The sequence below is a fragment of the Leuciscus leuciscus genome (assembly GCF_965113295.1).
Source record: "Leuciscus leuciscus genome assembly, chromosome: 1".
NCBI lineage: Eukaryota > Metazoa > Chordata > Actinopteri > Cypriniformes > Leuciscidae > Leuciscus > Leuciscus leuciscus.
The window spans coordinates 13998233-14014450 of record NC_138725.1 but is presented as its reverse complement, the minus strand read 5'-3'; the positions used below and the strand labels follow the sequence as shown (position 1 = coordinate 14014450).

The window sequence follows — 16218 nt, the reverse complement described above, 5'->3', positions numbered from 1 at the left end:
GCATGTTACATATTAAGTTTGGGGCAGATTGGACATTCCATGCCTGTGTTACAGCAAATTCCTATTTAATTGCAGCAATAGCATGCTTTAGCACTTAGCTAAGTGTTTGCTAGCATGTTTAGCATGTTTCTAGAATGTTGTTAGCATGTTTAGCACTTGCTGGCACTTTTTTATATGTTATTAGGAGTCCACAACAGTGTTTAACATGTCACTTCCTGTTGCCAGCAGGTGGCGCTATGACTGTAACTGAATATGAGCATGGTCATGTGTTCAGGACAGAACGCTTATCAAAAGAGTGAAGTTTGGCGCAGATTGGACATTGCCTTCTTGAGTAACAACAACATCCTGTTTCATTGAATTAACATGCTTTAGCACTTAGCTAAGTTTTGCTAGCATGTTTTAACATGTTTCTAGCATGTTTAGAAGTCAATGGCATTTTTAACATGTTGCTAGAACGGCATCAACATGTTAAACATGACACTTCCTGTTACCAGTAGGTGGCGCTATTACTATAACTGAATATTCTCATGTAGATGTGTTCAGGCCATGACTCTTATCAAACGTGTGACGTTTGGGGCAGACTGGACATTCCGTGCCTGTGTTTCAGCAAATTCCTATTTAATTGCAGTATTAGCATGCTTTAGCACTAAGCTAAGTGTTTGCTAGCATGTTTTAACATGTTTCTAGTATGTTGTTAGCATGTTTAGCACATGCTGGAACTTTTTTATATGTTATTAGGAGTCCACAACAGTGTTTAACATGTCACTTCCTGTTGCCAGCAGGTGGCGCTATGACTGTAACTGAATATGAGCATGGTCATGTGTTCAGGACAGAACGCTTATCAAAAGTGTGAAGTTTGGCGCAGATTGGACATTGCCTTCTTGAATAACAACAACATCCTGTTTCATTGAATTAACATGCTTTAGCACTTAGCTAAGTTTTGCTAGCATGTTTTAACATGTTTCTAGCATGTTTAGAAGTCAATGGCATTTTTAACATGTTGCTAGAACGGCATCAACGTGTTAAACATGACACTTCCTGTTACCAGTAGGTGGCGCTATTACTATAACTGAATATTCTCATGTAGATGTGTTCAGGCCATGACTCTTATCAAACGTGTGACGTTTGGGGCAGATTGGACATTCCGTGCCTGAGTTACAGCAAATTCCTATTTAATTGCAGTAATAGCATGCTTTAGCAATTAGCTAAGTGTTTGCTAGCATGTTTAAGCATGTGTCTAGTATGTTGTTAGCATGCTTAGCACTTGCTGGCACTTTTTTATATGTTATTAGGAGTTCACAACAGTGTTAAACATGTCACTTCCTGTTGCCAGCAGGTGGCGCTATGACTGTAACTGAATATGAGCATGGTCATGTGTTCAGGACAGAACGCTTATCAAACGTGTGAAGTTTGGCGCAGATTGGACATTCCATGCCTGAGTTTCAGCAACTTCCTGTTTCATGGCGAAACATCGAAATTTGTCAGGCCGCCGAGGACCCGCCCTTCGACGAAAACTCAAGATCTTCGCAATTTAACGTCGCAAAGGCCTTAAGATTACATTCACCAAATTTGAAGATGATCAGATTAAAATTGTAGGAGGAGTTCGTTAAAGTACGAGGCATGAAAATGGCAAAAACTGCACAAAAATCTGAGAGGAAGTTGAAAATGGCTGACTTCCTGTTGTGTTTAGGGCTACGCTCCAAGAGACTTTTTTGTAGGTATTAGGTCCTTACATGTATGTACCGAATTTCGTAAACGTACGTGGAACATAGCGGGAGGCGCACTCCGTTGAACTTTTATAGGTGGCGCTATCGAGCCATTTTGCCCCGCCCAATTCTGAAACCTATATCAGATGTAAATTTTCGCCAGTTCTGACGCGTGTGCAAAGTTTCGTGAGTTTTCGAGCATGTTTAGGCCCTCAAAAATGTGATTAAATGCGGAGAAGAATAATAATAAATATAGCTGCGAGCAGCGATTGCGGGCCCAAGCCGGTGGCACCGCCACCCTGGTGCCTTTAGTTACACTAAAGGCACCGGGGTGGCGGTTTCACCGGCTTGGGCCCTCCATCGCTGCTCGCAGCTATATTTATATATATATATATATATATATATATATATAACAACAAAAACAAAAACAATATATATATATATATTTTTTTTTTTTTTTAAGTGTGTTTATATATATTTTTATATATATATATATATATATATATATATATATATATATATATATATATATATTACATTTTTTGGATGCTAAACATTTGTTTATTATAGGCTTTGTACTTCACTCACGTTCCACTATTGAAGGGAAAAATTATCCTCTTCACATGCGCAAATATGTGCTTGGAAACATCACAGTTTAGCGGTGATTACTGTGTTTAAATAGTCAGTACAATTCATACTATTCAGAGCAGTGTAATTTTTATATGTTAGGTTGACTATTTTATTATTATATTTTATAAAGGCTATAATGAACAGACTGCGATATCAAGATTGCAATGCGCTCGCTCTGCACCATTATCAATGTCCGTGCGGACGAACATATTTTACTTTCGTTTTTAAGTTACCGATTCAAAAGCCCCCAGCGATGTCACACATCGATTAACCGGTGGGAAAATTTTCCCACAGTCACATCCCTAATATATTTATATATAAATACAATAGGCCAACCTGAAAGAGAATTTTACTTGCCCGACCAGAGTAGCCTGATTAGAACGTCAATGACAAAAAAATAACTTGGGAATCACTAAAATGAGAGATTATTCAAATTTTATTACATTCATTTTAAGTTGCAATCAACAGTTGTTAATAAATGGATTACCAGTAATCAGTTGATCAATGGTAACAAGGTTGCGCTGCTGAGGCTCATGCAGCTTCTCCAGGAGAAATGTAAACAAATGAGATCAGCACACAAAAAACAAACTCAGTTAACAACTTACTGACTATAAAAATTATAAATATGGAGTTTTGATATATTTTATAACAGTTAAGCAACCTCACTTGACGAGAAGGCTGTTTCCTGAATACAATCACAATTGAAACTGTGACATTGATTTCATACAACAGGTTAAAAAACAGTTACAATCAAGTCACTTACATTTTAGATGCAATATTGACTGTTTTTGTTCTGTTTCAGCAGCGAAAATAGTTAAACAAAAAGATCACAGCAGAATCATCACGCGCATCTCTCAGCAATGTGTTTTCTCATTTCTGAATGATTCAGCATTTTGAACGAATCGGTTAACTCAAAGATTGAATGATCAATCCATAAACATATGTCTTAATCATGAATGACTCAGTCATTCAAACGAATCGTTTGAACGAATGAATCAATGACTCACTCATTAAGACGGTCGCCTGGCGACACTTAATGGCGGTTTAGTGTTATGTTTAAAAGTATCATTCTTTCCAACGTGTGTGTGATTTGTGTGTGCAACATTATCAATGTCCGTGCGGACGTCCGTATTTTTCTTTCACATTTATATTAGCAATTTAAAAGCACCCGCTCGTGTCACACGTCGATTAACCGGTGGGAAAATATCCTCAGACACATACCTAATAAATGTATATTTAAATACAATATTGGCCTACCTAGTAAAAAGTTGTATATACTATTTTGATGTCCTTTTGGACACAAGAGGGCAGAATAGCCCAATGCATGACTTTTTTTTTTTTTTTTACTTTACTGTTTTTAATTTTAGATTAAAATTAGAATAAAATTCTTTTTAAAAACAGAAAAAAATGGGTTTAGTTGTAATATTTGTATACTTTTATATAGAAATAAATGGTATATAATTACATTTTTAGAAGATTTGAGGCTTTTTAGTGTTTCCTTTTTGGACATTAATCCCTCGCCATAGCAAAACCGTTTGAGATATTTATTATCCGTTCACAATTTAGCATATTTAATGTATTTTCATCATGTTGAAAAAGTTTGGTGGGAATAAAATAAATAGTTTAAGAGGAGTGGCTAAAAATTCAGTGGCTGATTTCGCAAAAAAATCCACATTCAGACCAAAATATCTGACTTCCTGATGGCCGGAGCTAATGAATGTAAATTAGAAAGTTGTCCGGCTTGATGAGTACAATATACAAACTATTTTTTTTTTACTGTAGTTAAAACTAACCCCCCCACTTTTGTCAAAAGCATGTTGAAAGTGACACACTTCCTGCTGCCAGTTGGTGGCGCTATAACTTTGACTCACAATAGTTACATCTATCTGATCGGCCTCTTACCACGAACACACTGCTGAAGTTTCATCAAGATCAGTTAATGTATGCAGAAGTTATTCCACTTCGTGTTTCTCTTTTCTCGCCATAAATTCGTTTCCTCGCCACGGCCAAACCGTTCGAGATATCAAAAATCCGTCCGCAATTTAGAATCCTCAATGTCTTGACTTCATGCACACCGAGGTTGGTGGGGATTGGATGAATTCTCTAGGAGGAGTATTTCACATTCCACAGCATGCGTTTTCCAAACAACCCATAATAGCCGACTTCCTGTTGGGTTGGCGTAAAACTTAGAGCACGAAAGATGTTCGGTCTGATGAGATCTATATGTGTACCGAGTTTCATGTTAATTCATGCAAGCGTGTTTGATCTATGGACCAAGTTTTCGAACCCCGTTCCAGGGGGCGCTGTCGAGCCCCCCTGCCACGCCCGGCTACCAGCTTCAGCCTGGCCCTGATGGCCGCGGGTTCTGACCTGTGTGCAAAGTTTCAAGAGTTTTCGAGCACGTTTAGGGACCCAAAAGCCCCAGAAACCTTGAAAAACAAATGAAAAAGTAAATCTCACTGAACAGACAAATCACTCCCACCCCTCACACACACAGAGACAGAGAGAGAGAGAGAAAATTCTCCAAAAAATCACATTCAAACAAAAATATCTGACTTCCTGTTGCTTTTAGCTAATGAGTGTAAATTAGAAAGTTGTCCGGCTCGATGAGAACAATATACGTAGCGAGTTTTGTGACTCTTTGTAAAACTAAGCCCCCATTTTTTACTAAAGGTGGCGCTACTGAGCCATTCCACCACGCCCGTTTCTGAAACTTTGCACATGTCTACTGGATAATAAATGTGATGTGTCTGTTGAGTTTCATGCATTTTCAAGTATGTGAAGAGTCTCAAAAGCATCCGAAAAGAATATTAAAGTTTGATGCGTTGCCACGGCAACATTATTAAAGATATCAATAATCCTTTCACAGGTCTACATCTGCCGTGTGTTTACATTATACACATAAAGTTTGAAGCAAATCGGGTAAAAATAAGAGGGTGATTTCAAAGCATTTTTAAAGTGACAAACTTCCTGCAGCCAGTTGGTGGCGCTATAACTTTGACTCACAATAGTCACATCCATGTGATCGGCCTCTGACAACGAACACACTGCTGAAGTTTCATCAAGATCAGTTAATGTGTGCAGAAGTTATAACACTTCGTGTTTTTCTTTTCTTGCCAAAAATTTGTTTCCTCGCCACGGCCAAAGCGTTAGAGATATCAAAAATCCGTCCGCAATTTAGCATCCTCAATGTCTTGACTTCATGCTGACCGAGTTTGGAGGCGATTGGATGAATTCTCTAGGATGCGTACATCAAATTCCACGGCATGCGTTTTTCAAACAACCCATAATAGCCGACTTCCTGTTGGGCGGAGCTAATAACTTAGAGTGCGGAAGTTGTTCGGCCCGAAGAGATCTATATGTGTACCGAGTTTCATATTAATTCATGCAAGCGTGTTTGATATATGGACCAAGTTTTCAGAACGTGTTCAAGGGGGCGCTGTTGAGCCCCCCTGCCACGCCCGGGTACCAGCTTCAGCCCGGCCCTGATGACCGTGGGTTCTGACCTGTGTGAAAAGTTTCAAGAGTTTTTGAGCATGTTAAGGGCCCCAAAAGTGCCCGAAAGGTTGACAAAATAATAATAATAATAATAATAATAATAATAAATAATCCTACCGGAAACAATAGGGCCTTCGCCCTTTCAGGGCTTGGGCCCTAATAATCCTACCGGAAACAATAGGGCCTTCGCCCTTTCAGGGCTTGGGCCCTAATAATTAAAGCTGCAAGCAGCGATGAAAATGGCCCTCGCACCCGTGCCACCGCCAACCGGCGCCTTTAGGAAAACAGAGCACGGTGGGCAGTATGTAAATATAGGAGAACTATGTCAAAGTAATTTGTGTTTGTCACACTTCTTTGTCAAAGTAATTTGTATTTGCCACACTTCCTGCTACCAGCAGGTGGCGCTATTGCTATAACCGAATATGAGCATAGGCATGTGTTCAGGACAGGACTCTTATCAAACATGTGAAGTTTGGGGCAGATTGGACATCATATGCCTGAGTTACTGCAGGCTGTCTGTGGTTGCCTAGCAACATCGGAACTGCAAGCAACATTATTGAACTTATCTGATCATACATATATCACCAAAAGGCCGAAATTGGGTGTACGTTTGTCAGGCCACTGAGGGCACACCCTTCGACGAAAACTCAAGATCTTCGCAATTTAACGTCACAAAGGCCTTAAGATTATACTCACCAAATTTGAAGAGGAACAGATCAAAACTGTAGGAAGAGTTCGTTAAAGTACAACATCAGGAAATTACGAAAAATGCACAAAATCTAGGAGGAAGTTCAAAATAGCTGACTTCCTGTTGTGTTTAGGGCTATGCTCCAAGAGACTTTTTTGTAGGTATTGGGTCATTACATGTATGTACCAAATTTCATACCTGTACGTGAAACGTAGAGCCGGGGCAAAATGTGGGGGCAATAATTTACCGAATTTGCCCCACCCAATTTTGAAAACCACATCACACGTAAATTTTCACCACTTCTGAAGCGTGTGCAAAGTTTCATGAGTTTTCGTGCATGTTTAGGCCCTCTAAAAAGCGATTCACTTTGGAGAAGAAGAATAATAATAAACGGAGCAAAAACAATAGGGTCCTCTCACCATCGGTGCTCGGGCCCTAATAATAATCCTAACGAAAACAATAGGGCCTTCGCCCTTTCAGGGCTTGGGCCCTAATAATTCTACCGAAAACAATAGGGCCTTCGCCCTTTCAGGGCTTGGGCCCTAATAATAATTAAAGCTGCAAGCAGCGATGAAAAGGGCCCTCGCACCCCTGCCACCGCCACCCGGTGGCTTTAGGAAAGGCCTTAAGATTACACTCACCAAATTTGAAGAGGATCAGATCAAAACTGTAGGAGGAGTTTGTTAAAGTACAACATCAGGAAATGGCAAAAACTGCACGAAATCTGAGAGGAAGTTCAAAATAGCTGATTTCCTGTTGTGTTTAGGGCTACGCGATACTTTTTTGTAGGTATTGGGTCATTACATGTAGGTACCAAATTTCATACCTGTACGTGAAACCTAGAGCCGGGGCAAAATGTGGGGGCAATAATTAAGCCATTTTGCCCCATCTAATTTTGAAAACCATATCACACGTACATTTTCACCACTTCTGAAGTGTGTGCAAAGTTTCATGATTTTTCAAGCACGTTTTGTATTTACCACACTTCCTGCTACCAGCAGGTGGCGCTATTGCTATAACCATAATGAGCATGGTCATGTGTTCAGGACAGGACTCTTATCAAACATGTGAAGTTTGGGACAGATTGGAAATTGTATGCCTGAGTTACTGCAGGCTGTCTGTGGTTGCCTAGCAACATCGGAACTGCAAGCAACATTAATATTGAACTTATCTGATCATGCATATATCACCAAAAGGCCGAAATTGGGTGAACATTTGTCAGGCCGCCGAGGGCACACCCTTCGACGAAAACTCTAGATCTTCGCAATTTAACGTCGCAAAGGCCATAAGATTACACTCACCAAATTTGAAGAGGATCAGATGAAATCTGTAGGAGGAGTTCGTTAAAGTACAACATCAGGAAATTACGAAAAATGCCCAAAATCTAGGAGGAAGTTCAAAATAGCTCACTTCCTGTTGTGTTTAGGGCTATGCTCCAAGAGACTTTTTTGTAGGTATTGCGTCATTACATGTATGTACCAAATTTCATACCTGTGCGTGAAACGTAGAGCCGGGGCAAAATGTGGGGGCAATAATTTACAGAATTTGCCCCACCCAATTTTGAAAACCATATCACACGTAAATTTTCACCACTTCTGAAGCGTGTGCAAAGTTTCATGAGTTTTCGAGCATGTTAAGGCCCTCTAAAAAGCGATTCACTTTGGAGAAGAAGAAGAAGAAGAAGAAGAAGAATAAACAGAGCAAAAACAATAGGGTCCTCTCACCATCGGTGCTCGGGCCCTAATAAGAGTCCACAACAAGGAACCATGATACAGAGAGTACATGAAAAGAACATTTCAGTAATCACACTGGCAAATTGTCTTCTTCAAGTGAGATTTTACTTAGTTATAGTGTAATGTGTAGAGGAAAAACTATTTATTGATTAATAACTTGATAATAAATCATTCAAAAAGATTTGTGTATATGTGCTAAAGTCTTAGGCATGTTAATATTTTCTGATGTGCATGTAAAGTTTGAGGCTGTGAAAAACTCTTTTCACACACAGAACATGAATGCGGCTTCTCCTTCATATGAATTGTCAGGTGTGACTTCAGGTTTGATGCACTAAGAAATGTTTTGCCGCATTGATCACATGCGTACGGCTTCACTCCAATGTGAACTCTCGTGTGAACATTAAGACTTGCTTTGTATGGGAAACTGGTTCCACACTGAACACACATATGTGGCTTTTCTCCTGTGTGGATTCTCATGTGTATCTTAAGGGATCTTGATTGCCTGAAACACTTCCCACACTGATCACACGTGAATGGTTTCTCTCCAGTGTGGATCCTTTTGTGTTCGTTAAGATTTTTTTTTTATTGTGAAACTCTTCTCACACTGATCACATGTGAACGGCTTCTCACCAGGGTGGATCCTCTGGTGTTCGTTAAGATTTTTTTTGATTGTGAAACTCTTACCGCACTGATCACATGTGAACGGCTTCTCTCCTGTGTGAACTCTCATGTGATACTTAAGATTGTTGTTTGATTTAAAAATGTCTTTTTAGTCTTTGAGCGACTCAAAGGTTTTTCTCCAGGTTTGACATGATGTTCCTCCTCCACTTCACTCAGTTCTTCACTCTCCTCGCTCTCTTCCATCAGGTCTGACATGAAAGGAAAAAAAAAGTGAATTGCATTTTCAGTACATCAAAGCAATTCAAAGAGAGAAAAAAAACTTAACTTCCGGTAGACTTTCGGAAGAATCAATAACAACAGAGGCTGTGTTATCTTTCTTATGCGTTATCATCTTACATTTCAATTACAACATTATCTTAATGAGGTCATCGTCAGCAATGCCGGTGTAAATCAGTAGTGAGATCTAAATGAAGAGCTGCTCAGACCTACTGCCATGAAATGTTTAATGGTCTATGTTTTATTGTTGCAGAATGCTAATTATAATCTCCTATCTCTGTCTACAATAGGATAGAGTGGGGGAAAACGTCCCCCTTAAAGGGATGGTCCTTTGCACCATGACCTCGAGCCAACGAGCCAACGCGCAAGCGTTCGATGAAACCGTCTATGAATTAATTTAAACTTTGCATAAATGAGGTGCATGGGTCTAGAGTACACTTGAAATATTGTTGAAATTATAATTATTGTTGTAATTGTAACCTTTGTAATAAAATAGCAAAACATATTTACAAGATAGATGTAAGCAAAATCTTAAATGGTCAATATAAGTCTTCTTCTAAATATATCTTTTGTCCTTGCATTGTGGCTCAGTCAGTGTCACACCTGAATGAATGGCTCATTATGCAGAGTGGGTGGGACATTGTATTCACAGGTGTAAACTACTCCTCCTTCACGCCCCCCTCGCATATTGGCTTTCCAAGCAAAACCTGTCTTACACAATTTAAATCAATGTATTGTTTTATGTGAACGATAAAGCAAGACTATTTTCACATAATTTTGAAGCCAGAACTCGAAGCGACAACATCCATTAGTCAAAAGTCTTGTGACACATATTTTGTATGAGTTTTGTGGTCTTATTTCAGCAACTTTCATTTTTATTTTTTTCAATAACCACGCATAAACATTATTCTCTTAAAAATACAAACATCTACATTCTTGTTGCTCACATATTTTGGTAGGCCTGTTTGTGCTATAAAGAGTGAATTTACACCTTTGCCATTATCATGTTTATAAATAACTGAAAAAAGCACAAATGTCAGGGCATGTCAAAACATCCCAAGGGCCGCAAAAACACCTCAGACCCCAGAGGGTTAAAACACATTCCTCTTACGTTCCCAGAACGAACATTTGGTTCTGAATATTTGGAGAATATTTTTTGTTCTGAATATATGGAGAAAGTTCTTATAAAAAACGAATGTTAGCTAGGGAACTCTCTGCTGTGGATCCTCTCATGTCTTTTCAGATGTCCTGATTGACTGAATCTCTTGTCACAGTGTGAACACTTGTAAGGTTTTTCTCCAGTGTGAATTCTCTGGTGCAGTTTTAAATGTTCAGCTGTAATAAAAGTCTTCTCACACTCAAAGCACATGTACTCTCTCACACCAGTGTGAATTTTCTGATGTGCATGTAAATGACACCGCCGTGAAAAAATCTTTCCACACACAGAACAGGAATGTGGATTCTCCTTCGTATGAACTGCCAGGTGTGTCTTCAGGTCTGATGCCCTAAGAATTTTTTTGCCGCATTGATCACATGTGAATGGCTTCTCTCCGGTGTGGATCCTCATGTGAACACCAAGGTTTGATGATTTTATGAAGCTTTTTCCACACTGATCACATGTGAACGGTCTCTCTCCGGTATGAATTCTCATGTGACACTTAAGATTTTGTTTGTCTGAGAATCTCTTTTCACACTGATCACACATGAATGGCTTCTCTCCTGTATGAACTCTCTTGTGAATCTCAAGACTGTCTTTGTGTGTAAATCTCTTTCCACACTGATTACATGCATATGGCTTTTCTCCGGTGTGGATCCTCATGTGTCTTTGAAAGTGTTGTTTTTGTGTGAAACTCTTCCCACACTGATCACACGTGTGCGGCTTCTCGCCTGTATGAACTCTCATGTGAACATGAAGACGCTGTTTGGTTGTGAAACTCTTTCCACACTGAGTGCAGGTGAAAGATTTCTTGGCTCTTCTTTTCTTTAAAAATGTATTTTTAGTCTTTGAGCGACTCAAAGGTTTTTCTCCAGGTTTGACATGATGTTCCTCCTCCACTTCACTCAGTTCTTCACTCTCCTCCTTCACTTCACTCAGTTCTTCTCTCTCCTCCTTCACTTCACTCAGTTCTTCACTCTCCTCCTTCACTTCACTCAGTTCTTCTCTCTCCTCCTCCATCACTTCACTCAGTTCTTCACTCTCCTCCTTCACTTCACTCAGTTCTTCTCTCTCCTCCTTCACTTCACTCAGTTCTTCACTCTCCTCCTTCACTTCACTCAGTTCTTCTCTCTCCTCCTCCATCACTTCACTCAGTTCTTCTCTCTCCTCCTTCACTTCACTCAGTTCTTCACTCTCCTCCTTCACTTCACTCAGTTCTTCTCTCTCCTCCTCCATCACTTCACTCAGTTCTTCTCTCTCCTCCTTCACTTCACTCAGTTCTTCTCTCTCCTCCTCCATCACTTCACTCAGTTCTTCTCTCTCCTCCTTCACTTCACTCAGTTCTTCACTCTCCTCCTCCATCACTTCACTCAGTTCTTCACTCTCCTCCTTCACTTCACTCAGTTCTTCACTCTCCTCCTCCATCACTTCACTCAGTTCTTCTCTCTCCTCCTTCACTTCACTCAGTTCTTCTCTCTCCTCCTTCACTTCACTCAGTTCTTCACTCTCCTCCTTCACTTCCATCAGGTCTGAAATCAAAGAGAAAAAGTTATTTCATTTTCAGTACAACAGAAATAATTCAAAGAGAGGAATATGAAGTGAAAGGACATAAAAAGAGCTGATATTTGTGTTAGATATTAGTTTTATGTGTTAGAATAATCAATAAAGTCTTGTTTGTATTTTAAAGGGAAGTGTTACTTGTGTTATGTGCTTAGGAATTTAATGTCTTAAACTGCTGATCTAAGTTACCTTGCTAATAAATAGTGAAGGTGGACTTCGACCTTGTCTACACCAATGCAGGTTTCGGTCTTGCGAGTGATGCGGTTCCGAGGACTTTTCCTATCGCTTCAGAGGTGTGTGTGTGTGTGTGTCTAAAATGTAACCCTGACCGTTTTACTTGCCTTTTGTTAAATAATCACTTGTTATTAAAATGTAGATATTTCGATAATACCTCAATTGTATGGAACGTATGCTTAGTTTGTGCAAATTTCTATGACACTGTCCATCTTTATTATGTGGGTTTAGGGGGCGCGTAGATCTGTAGGCTACGGAACGTTTTTTTGTTTGTTTGTTTTTAAGCGGAAAATTTATTATTTCAAATATATGCATTTATAGTGTATATATAAACAAATATATATTTTATAATGGCATAATTATACATATTAATGTACATTTATATGTTTTAAATTGAATTATGATTACTGTAGTAGGTTATTATGTGTAGCAGGGCATTCAGTTACTTTTGAAAGGACAAAAATAAGGTGTCAGTGTATTTCATTAGACTTTAACTTTGCCAGCTATAAAAAAATCTAGCATTTCCTCACGTTTTACCACTGATTTTTAGTGACAATCAATATGAATGGGCCACTTTGGGCTTTGACCACTCCCCTCCCTTCTTCTCACAGCCACCCTGCCCATTTAAGTTGCATTTTTCAAAAAGATTGTGAGCTAGACTTGAGCTGAAAGAGGGGGGTTTACCGACCCTTTAAACCAAAGCTGACATTGCCATAGACTAAGGGTTGTATACTCTGCATATGCTTTTATATGTTCTTACTTAATTGCGTAATTGATAGAATATTCCCATAAAGCTTGTGTGACATTATATGTCAATTATTTTATAAATTGCAAATGAATAGCAATGCTTCCCACAGGTGGTGGTGCGATAGACTTGTAGAACAATTCGTTGTGTAATGTTTGCAACTTCACTTAATTGCCTGTAAGAGTCGCCAACGGACAAAAACAATGAGAAATGTACGTACGCCAGACATGAAATTGGCGTGGAGGAACGCACATTCTCACGTTAATTTCACTGTTAGTACATCCGACCGTGAGCGTGAAAGCTGGATTGATAGATTGAGGCCCCTGGAGAGGTCACTGTGGACTTGTTTCTTGGAGTTGGGCGACAACTGTGCTGATTAATGACGATATGCCCACTTCTCTATCTGCTACAGATTATTGTTTAGACTTGATGTTCTCTTAGCCAATCAGAAGTGAATGTTTATGGAATGCATATCTTTGGAAAAGGTATAATTGGTGTATGATTTTTGTGTAAGGTAGAGTTAGCTTGCGACCTCCTCGTGAGACTTTAACGCTGACTCTACAAATTTAACTGCAAACTATTCTTCAGTAAATTTTTACTTATTTGATTGAACTTCACGACTCCTGGTCTTCTTTCATCATATCTGGCAACTGTACCCACTGTAACGACAATGGGTAGAAAGCAACCACCAACTAATCTTCTTTTTGAATATTAATTCAAATTCTCTACTTCTCGATGACTGAGGGGGGAAGATTTGTTCAGAACGTCTCATGATCATCACCGGTCTGACTAATTGAAGGAGCCCCCGGCACTATCACATAACTGGTCAATGGCTAGCTTTGTGGCCTAATACGGACTGGTTAAGATAAAGACAGTGTCCGCACAGACCAGAGCCATAAGTCACCCATCCCGGTGCCAGAGAGTCTGCAAAAGACCCTTTAGAAGAAGAATCGACACCAGCAGATGTTACTGAAACCCCCGACTACATTCCTGAACACCTCCTCATTAAGACCTCTGAACAAACAGAGTTCTGTCTCTTCACCAGAGAACTGATTCTTATCAATAACTATACATAAAATCATTCAAGAACAATTTTCAATGGACTCATGATCAAACAATCATGCAACTACCTAATCCTGGGTTGTTTCCACCACTTATATGTATATTTTAATAAGATAATATGTTTTGATCCCATTTAATTCAGGTAATAGTTATTATATTAACTATTAGAAGGAGTGAATGAATGAAAGTGTGTACTGTTTCATATCAATGCTATCTTACGAACACAACTAGCAAGATGGCTTGAATGATATCGGTGTAATATGTTTTGATCTTCTTTTAATTAGAAATCATGTCTAAACTGTGGCCCCTGTTCTCTCTGTTAGTAAGGAGAGCACAGATAAGCATGATTTACGATCAGAACTGAAAAGAACGTCACCTCCTAGATTCAGCCAGTGTCTAATTGGCCAGAACTCATCCTGGAGGTTGGACAAAATTTTAGTTTAAAACCTTAGACCCAAAAACAAAGCTCTCTCTCTCGCTGCTCTCTCTCGCTCTCTCTCTCGCTGCTCTCGAAGCTCTCTCTCTCTCTATAGGAACCATGTAAACGCGCAAACGAAATAACCCAAATCAAGATCTGAAGAACATGGGTTAAATAGCTTCATTCAAGCCATCATCATCTACTCTCAATTTCCTTTCTTTTCTTAGTTTCATTTCTTTTCCGTTGTGAGTGTCGGTTCTAAGTTAAGTTTTGCGACAAGATTTCGAGCCACGTTTCTTCTGCAAAGCCAGCTTCAAACAAAGACTCTCATTCCGCCAGCACACCACGTGACTGACCCCGTGATCCAGACATCAGGCACGAGGAGACCGAACGGACCGGGAAAACCCCTTTCACGCAACAAAAAGGGAATCCCCAAAAGCAAATACGCAAGTACCTCCATGCAGGCTAAAATCTTAACTGGTGTATTTATATAACTTTAATAACCTGCCTAAAACGATAGAAGGGTTAAATTAATGATTGATGGTTTGTTCAGGTCATGTCTAGTGTATATGAAATCGTGAGATTTCATCCTTTCACTCTTAAACCCACTCTTTCCTCACTCTATCCCTTTCTGCAACGCGTATGAATGTGTATGTGTGTGTGTGCGTGTGTTTGTGTTAGATATTAGCTTTATGTGTTAGTAGTCTATAATCAATAAAGTATTGTTTGTATTTAAAAGAGATTACTCGTGTGTGCTTATCAGATTTATTGTCTTGAACTTCGATTTAAGCTACCTATGCTGTTACCCTTAATTTACTTCGTAATTTATTGTTAGCTGGGGATTAATTCTTTCTTGACCAGGAAGATATTATATTTCCTAGAGTTAATACTTGTTTATGCTTTCTGTTCATTGGATGAACTGATAAAATGATCATACTATTGATTCTGCTACAGTAAATTCTGAAGATAATTAAAAATAATTAAAATATTAATTATTGGTCATATTCCGTTATGAATAATAATTAATAATATTTATACGTGGGCGTATAAACGCTACATTAAATTGGTGGAGAAGAATGCGGGAAGTTTAACCTAAATTGTAAGCATATACGAAGTAATTATATTTTCATAGTATGCGAAGGGAGAGATCCGAACCTCCGAGTCTGTGTGTATGACGTATGCAGCGAGCGCCGCGCGCCCTGTTTGAATGAATGTGAATACACAGAGAGAGCTGTTACTCTAGTCTAGGCTGCCTGCCTATTTTTATTTTATTTTAAACTGCAGTAAAATAACCCAAGATATAAGATCTCACACAATGATAAGGTAAGGATTGAGCGTGTCCCTCAATCTCTGAAATACTTTAATTATAGCTTACTGACGTCTGCGTGTTCCAGCGTCTTTCAAAGCTGTAACTTATGTGTGTTTGTATCAGCCAGAGAGCTTAACGAAATTAAAACTGCAGTAATTAAAATAACCATGTAAAGGACGGATGAGCGTGTCCCTCGTCTAACGTTCCTTATTTATCTGATTGTCACTCAGTGCGTGTTCCACTGCAAGGACGAATATTCTCCTCACAGATTAGTCTTTATTTCTCAGGTTGTCCGTGCGTGTCCCACGGCAATCCCCGTGATAAACTATAAGCTTATCTGTGTCAGTTCAATTAATTCTCGCGTAAACACTGCGTATGTCCGAGTGTAGTTGAATAGGAATTATTTAAAGTTGTGTTCAAGTAAAGCTTGACGTTGAAACTTAACCAACAGTTAGGAACCCTGTTGTTTTTGTGTGCTCAGATAACATTGCACAGAGACGATCCGCCGAGATCGCTATTGTTCCATCTATTACAGCGCAAAGCTGCCCTTTAAAGTTAATCTCACTCTTAAACAACTGAGTG

At 39.2% G+C, this 16218-nt stretch overlaps 2 protein-coding genes across 3 annotated transcripts in view; both read right to left on the bottom strand.

Annotated features, from left to right (window-relative positions):
* The window catches only part of LOC309501649 (uncharacterized protein), a 109088-nt gene that overhangs the window by 52426 nt on the left and 40444 nt on the right, over positions 1–16218 (bottom strand). The gene's annotated exons all lie outside the window — the stretch shown is intronic.
* LOC309499999 (uncharacterized protein) overlaps positions 9672–16218 on the bottom strand; it is a 47131-nt gene continuing 40584 nt past the window's right edge. For both annotated transcript variants that reach the window (XM_082171550.1, XM_082171551.1), the window contains exon 2: positions 9672–11837. In XM_082171550.1, the coding sequence (XP_082027676.1) occupies positions 10351–11837 (1487 nt within the window). In that variant the 3' untranslated portion in view covers positions 9672–10350. The remainder of the gene's footprint in view (positions 11838–16218) is intronic.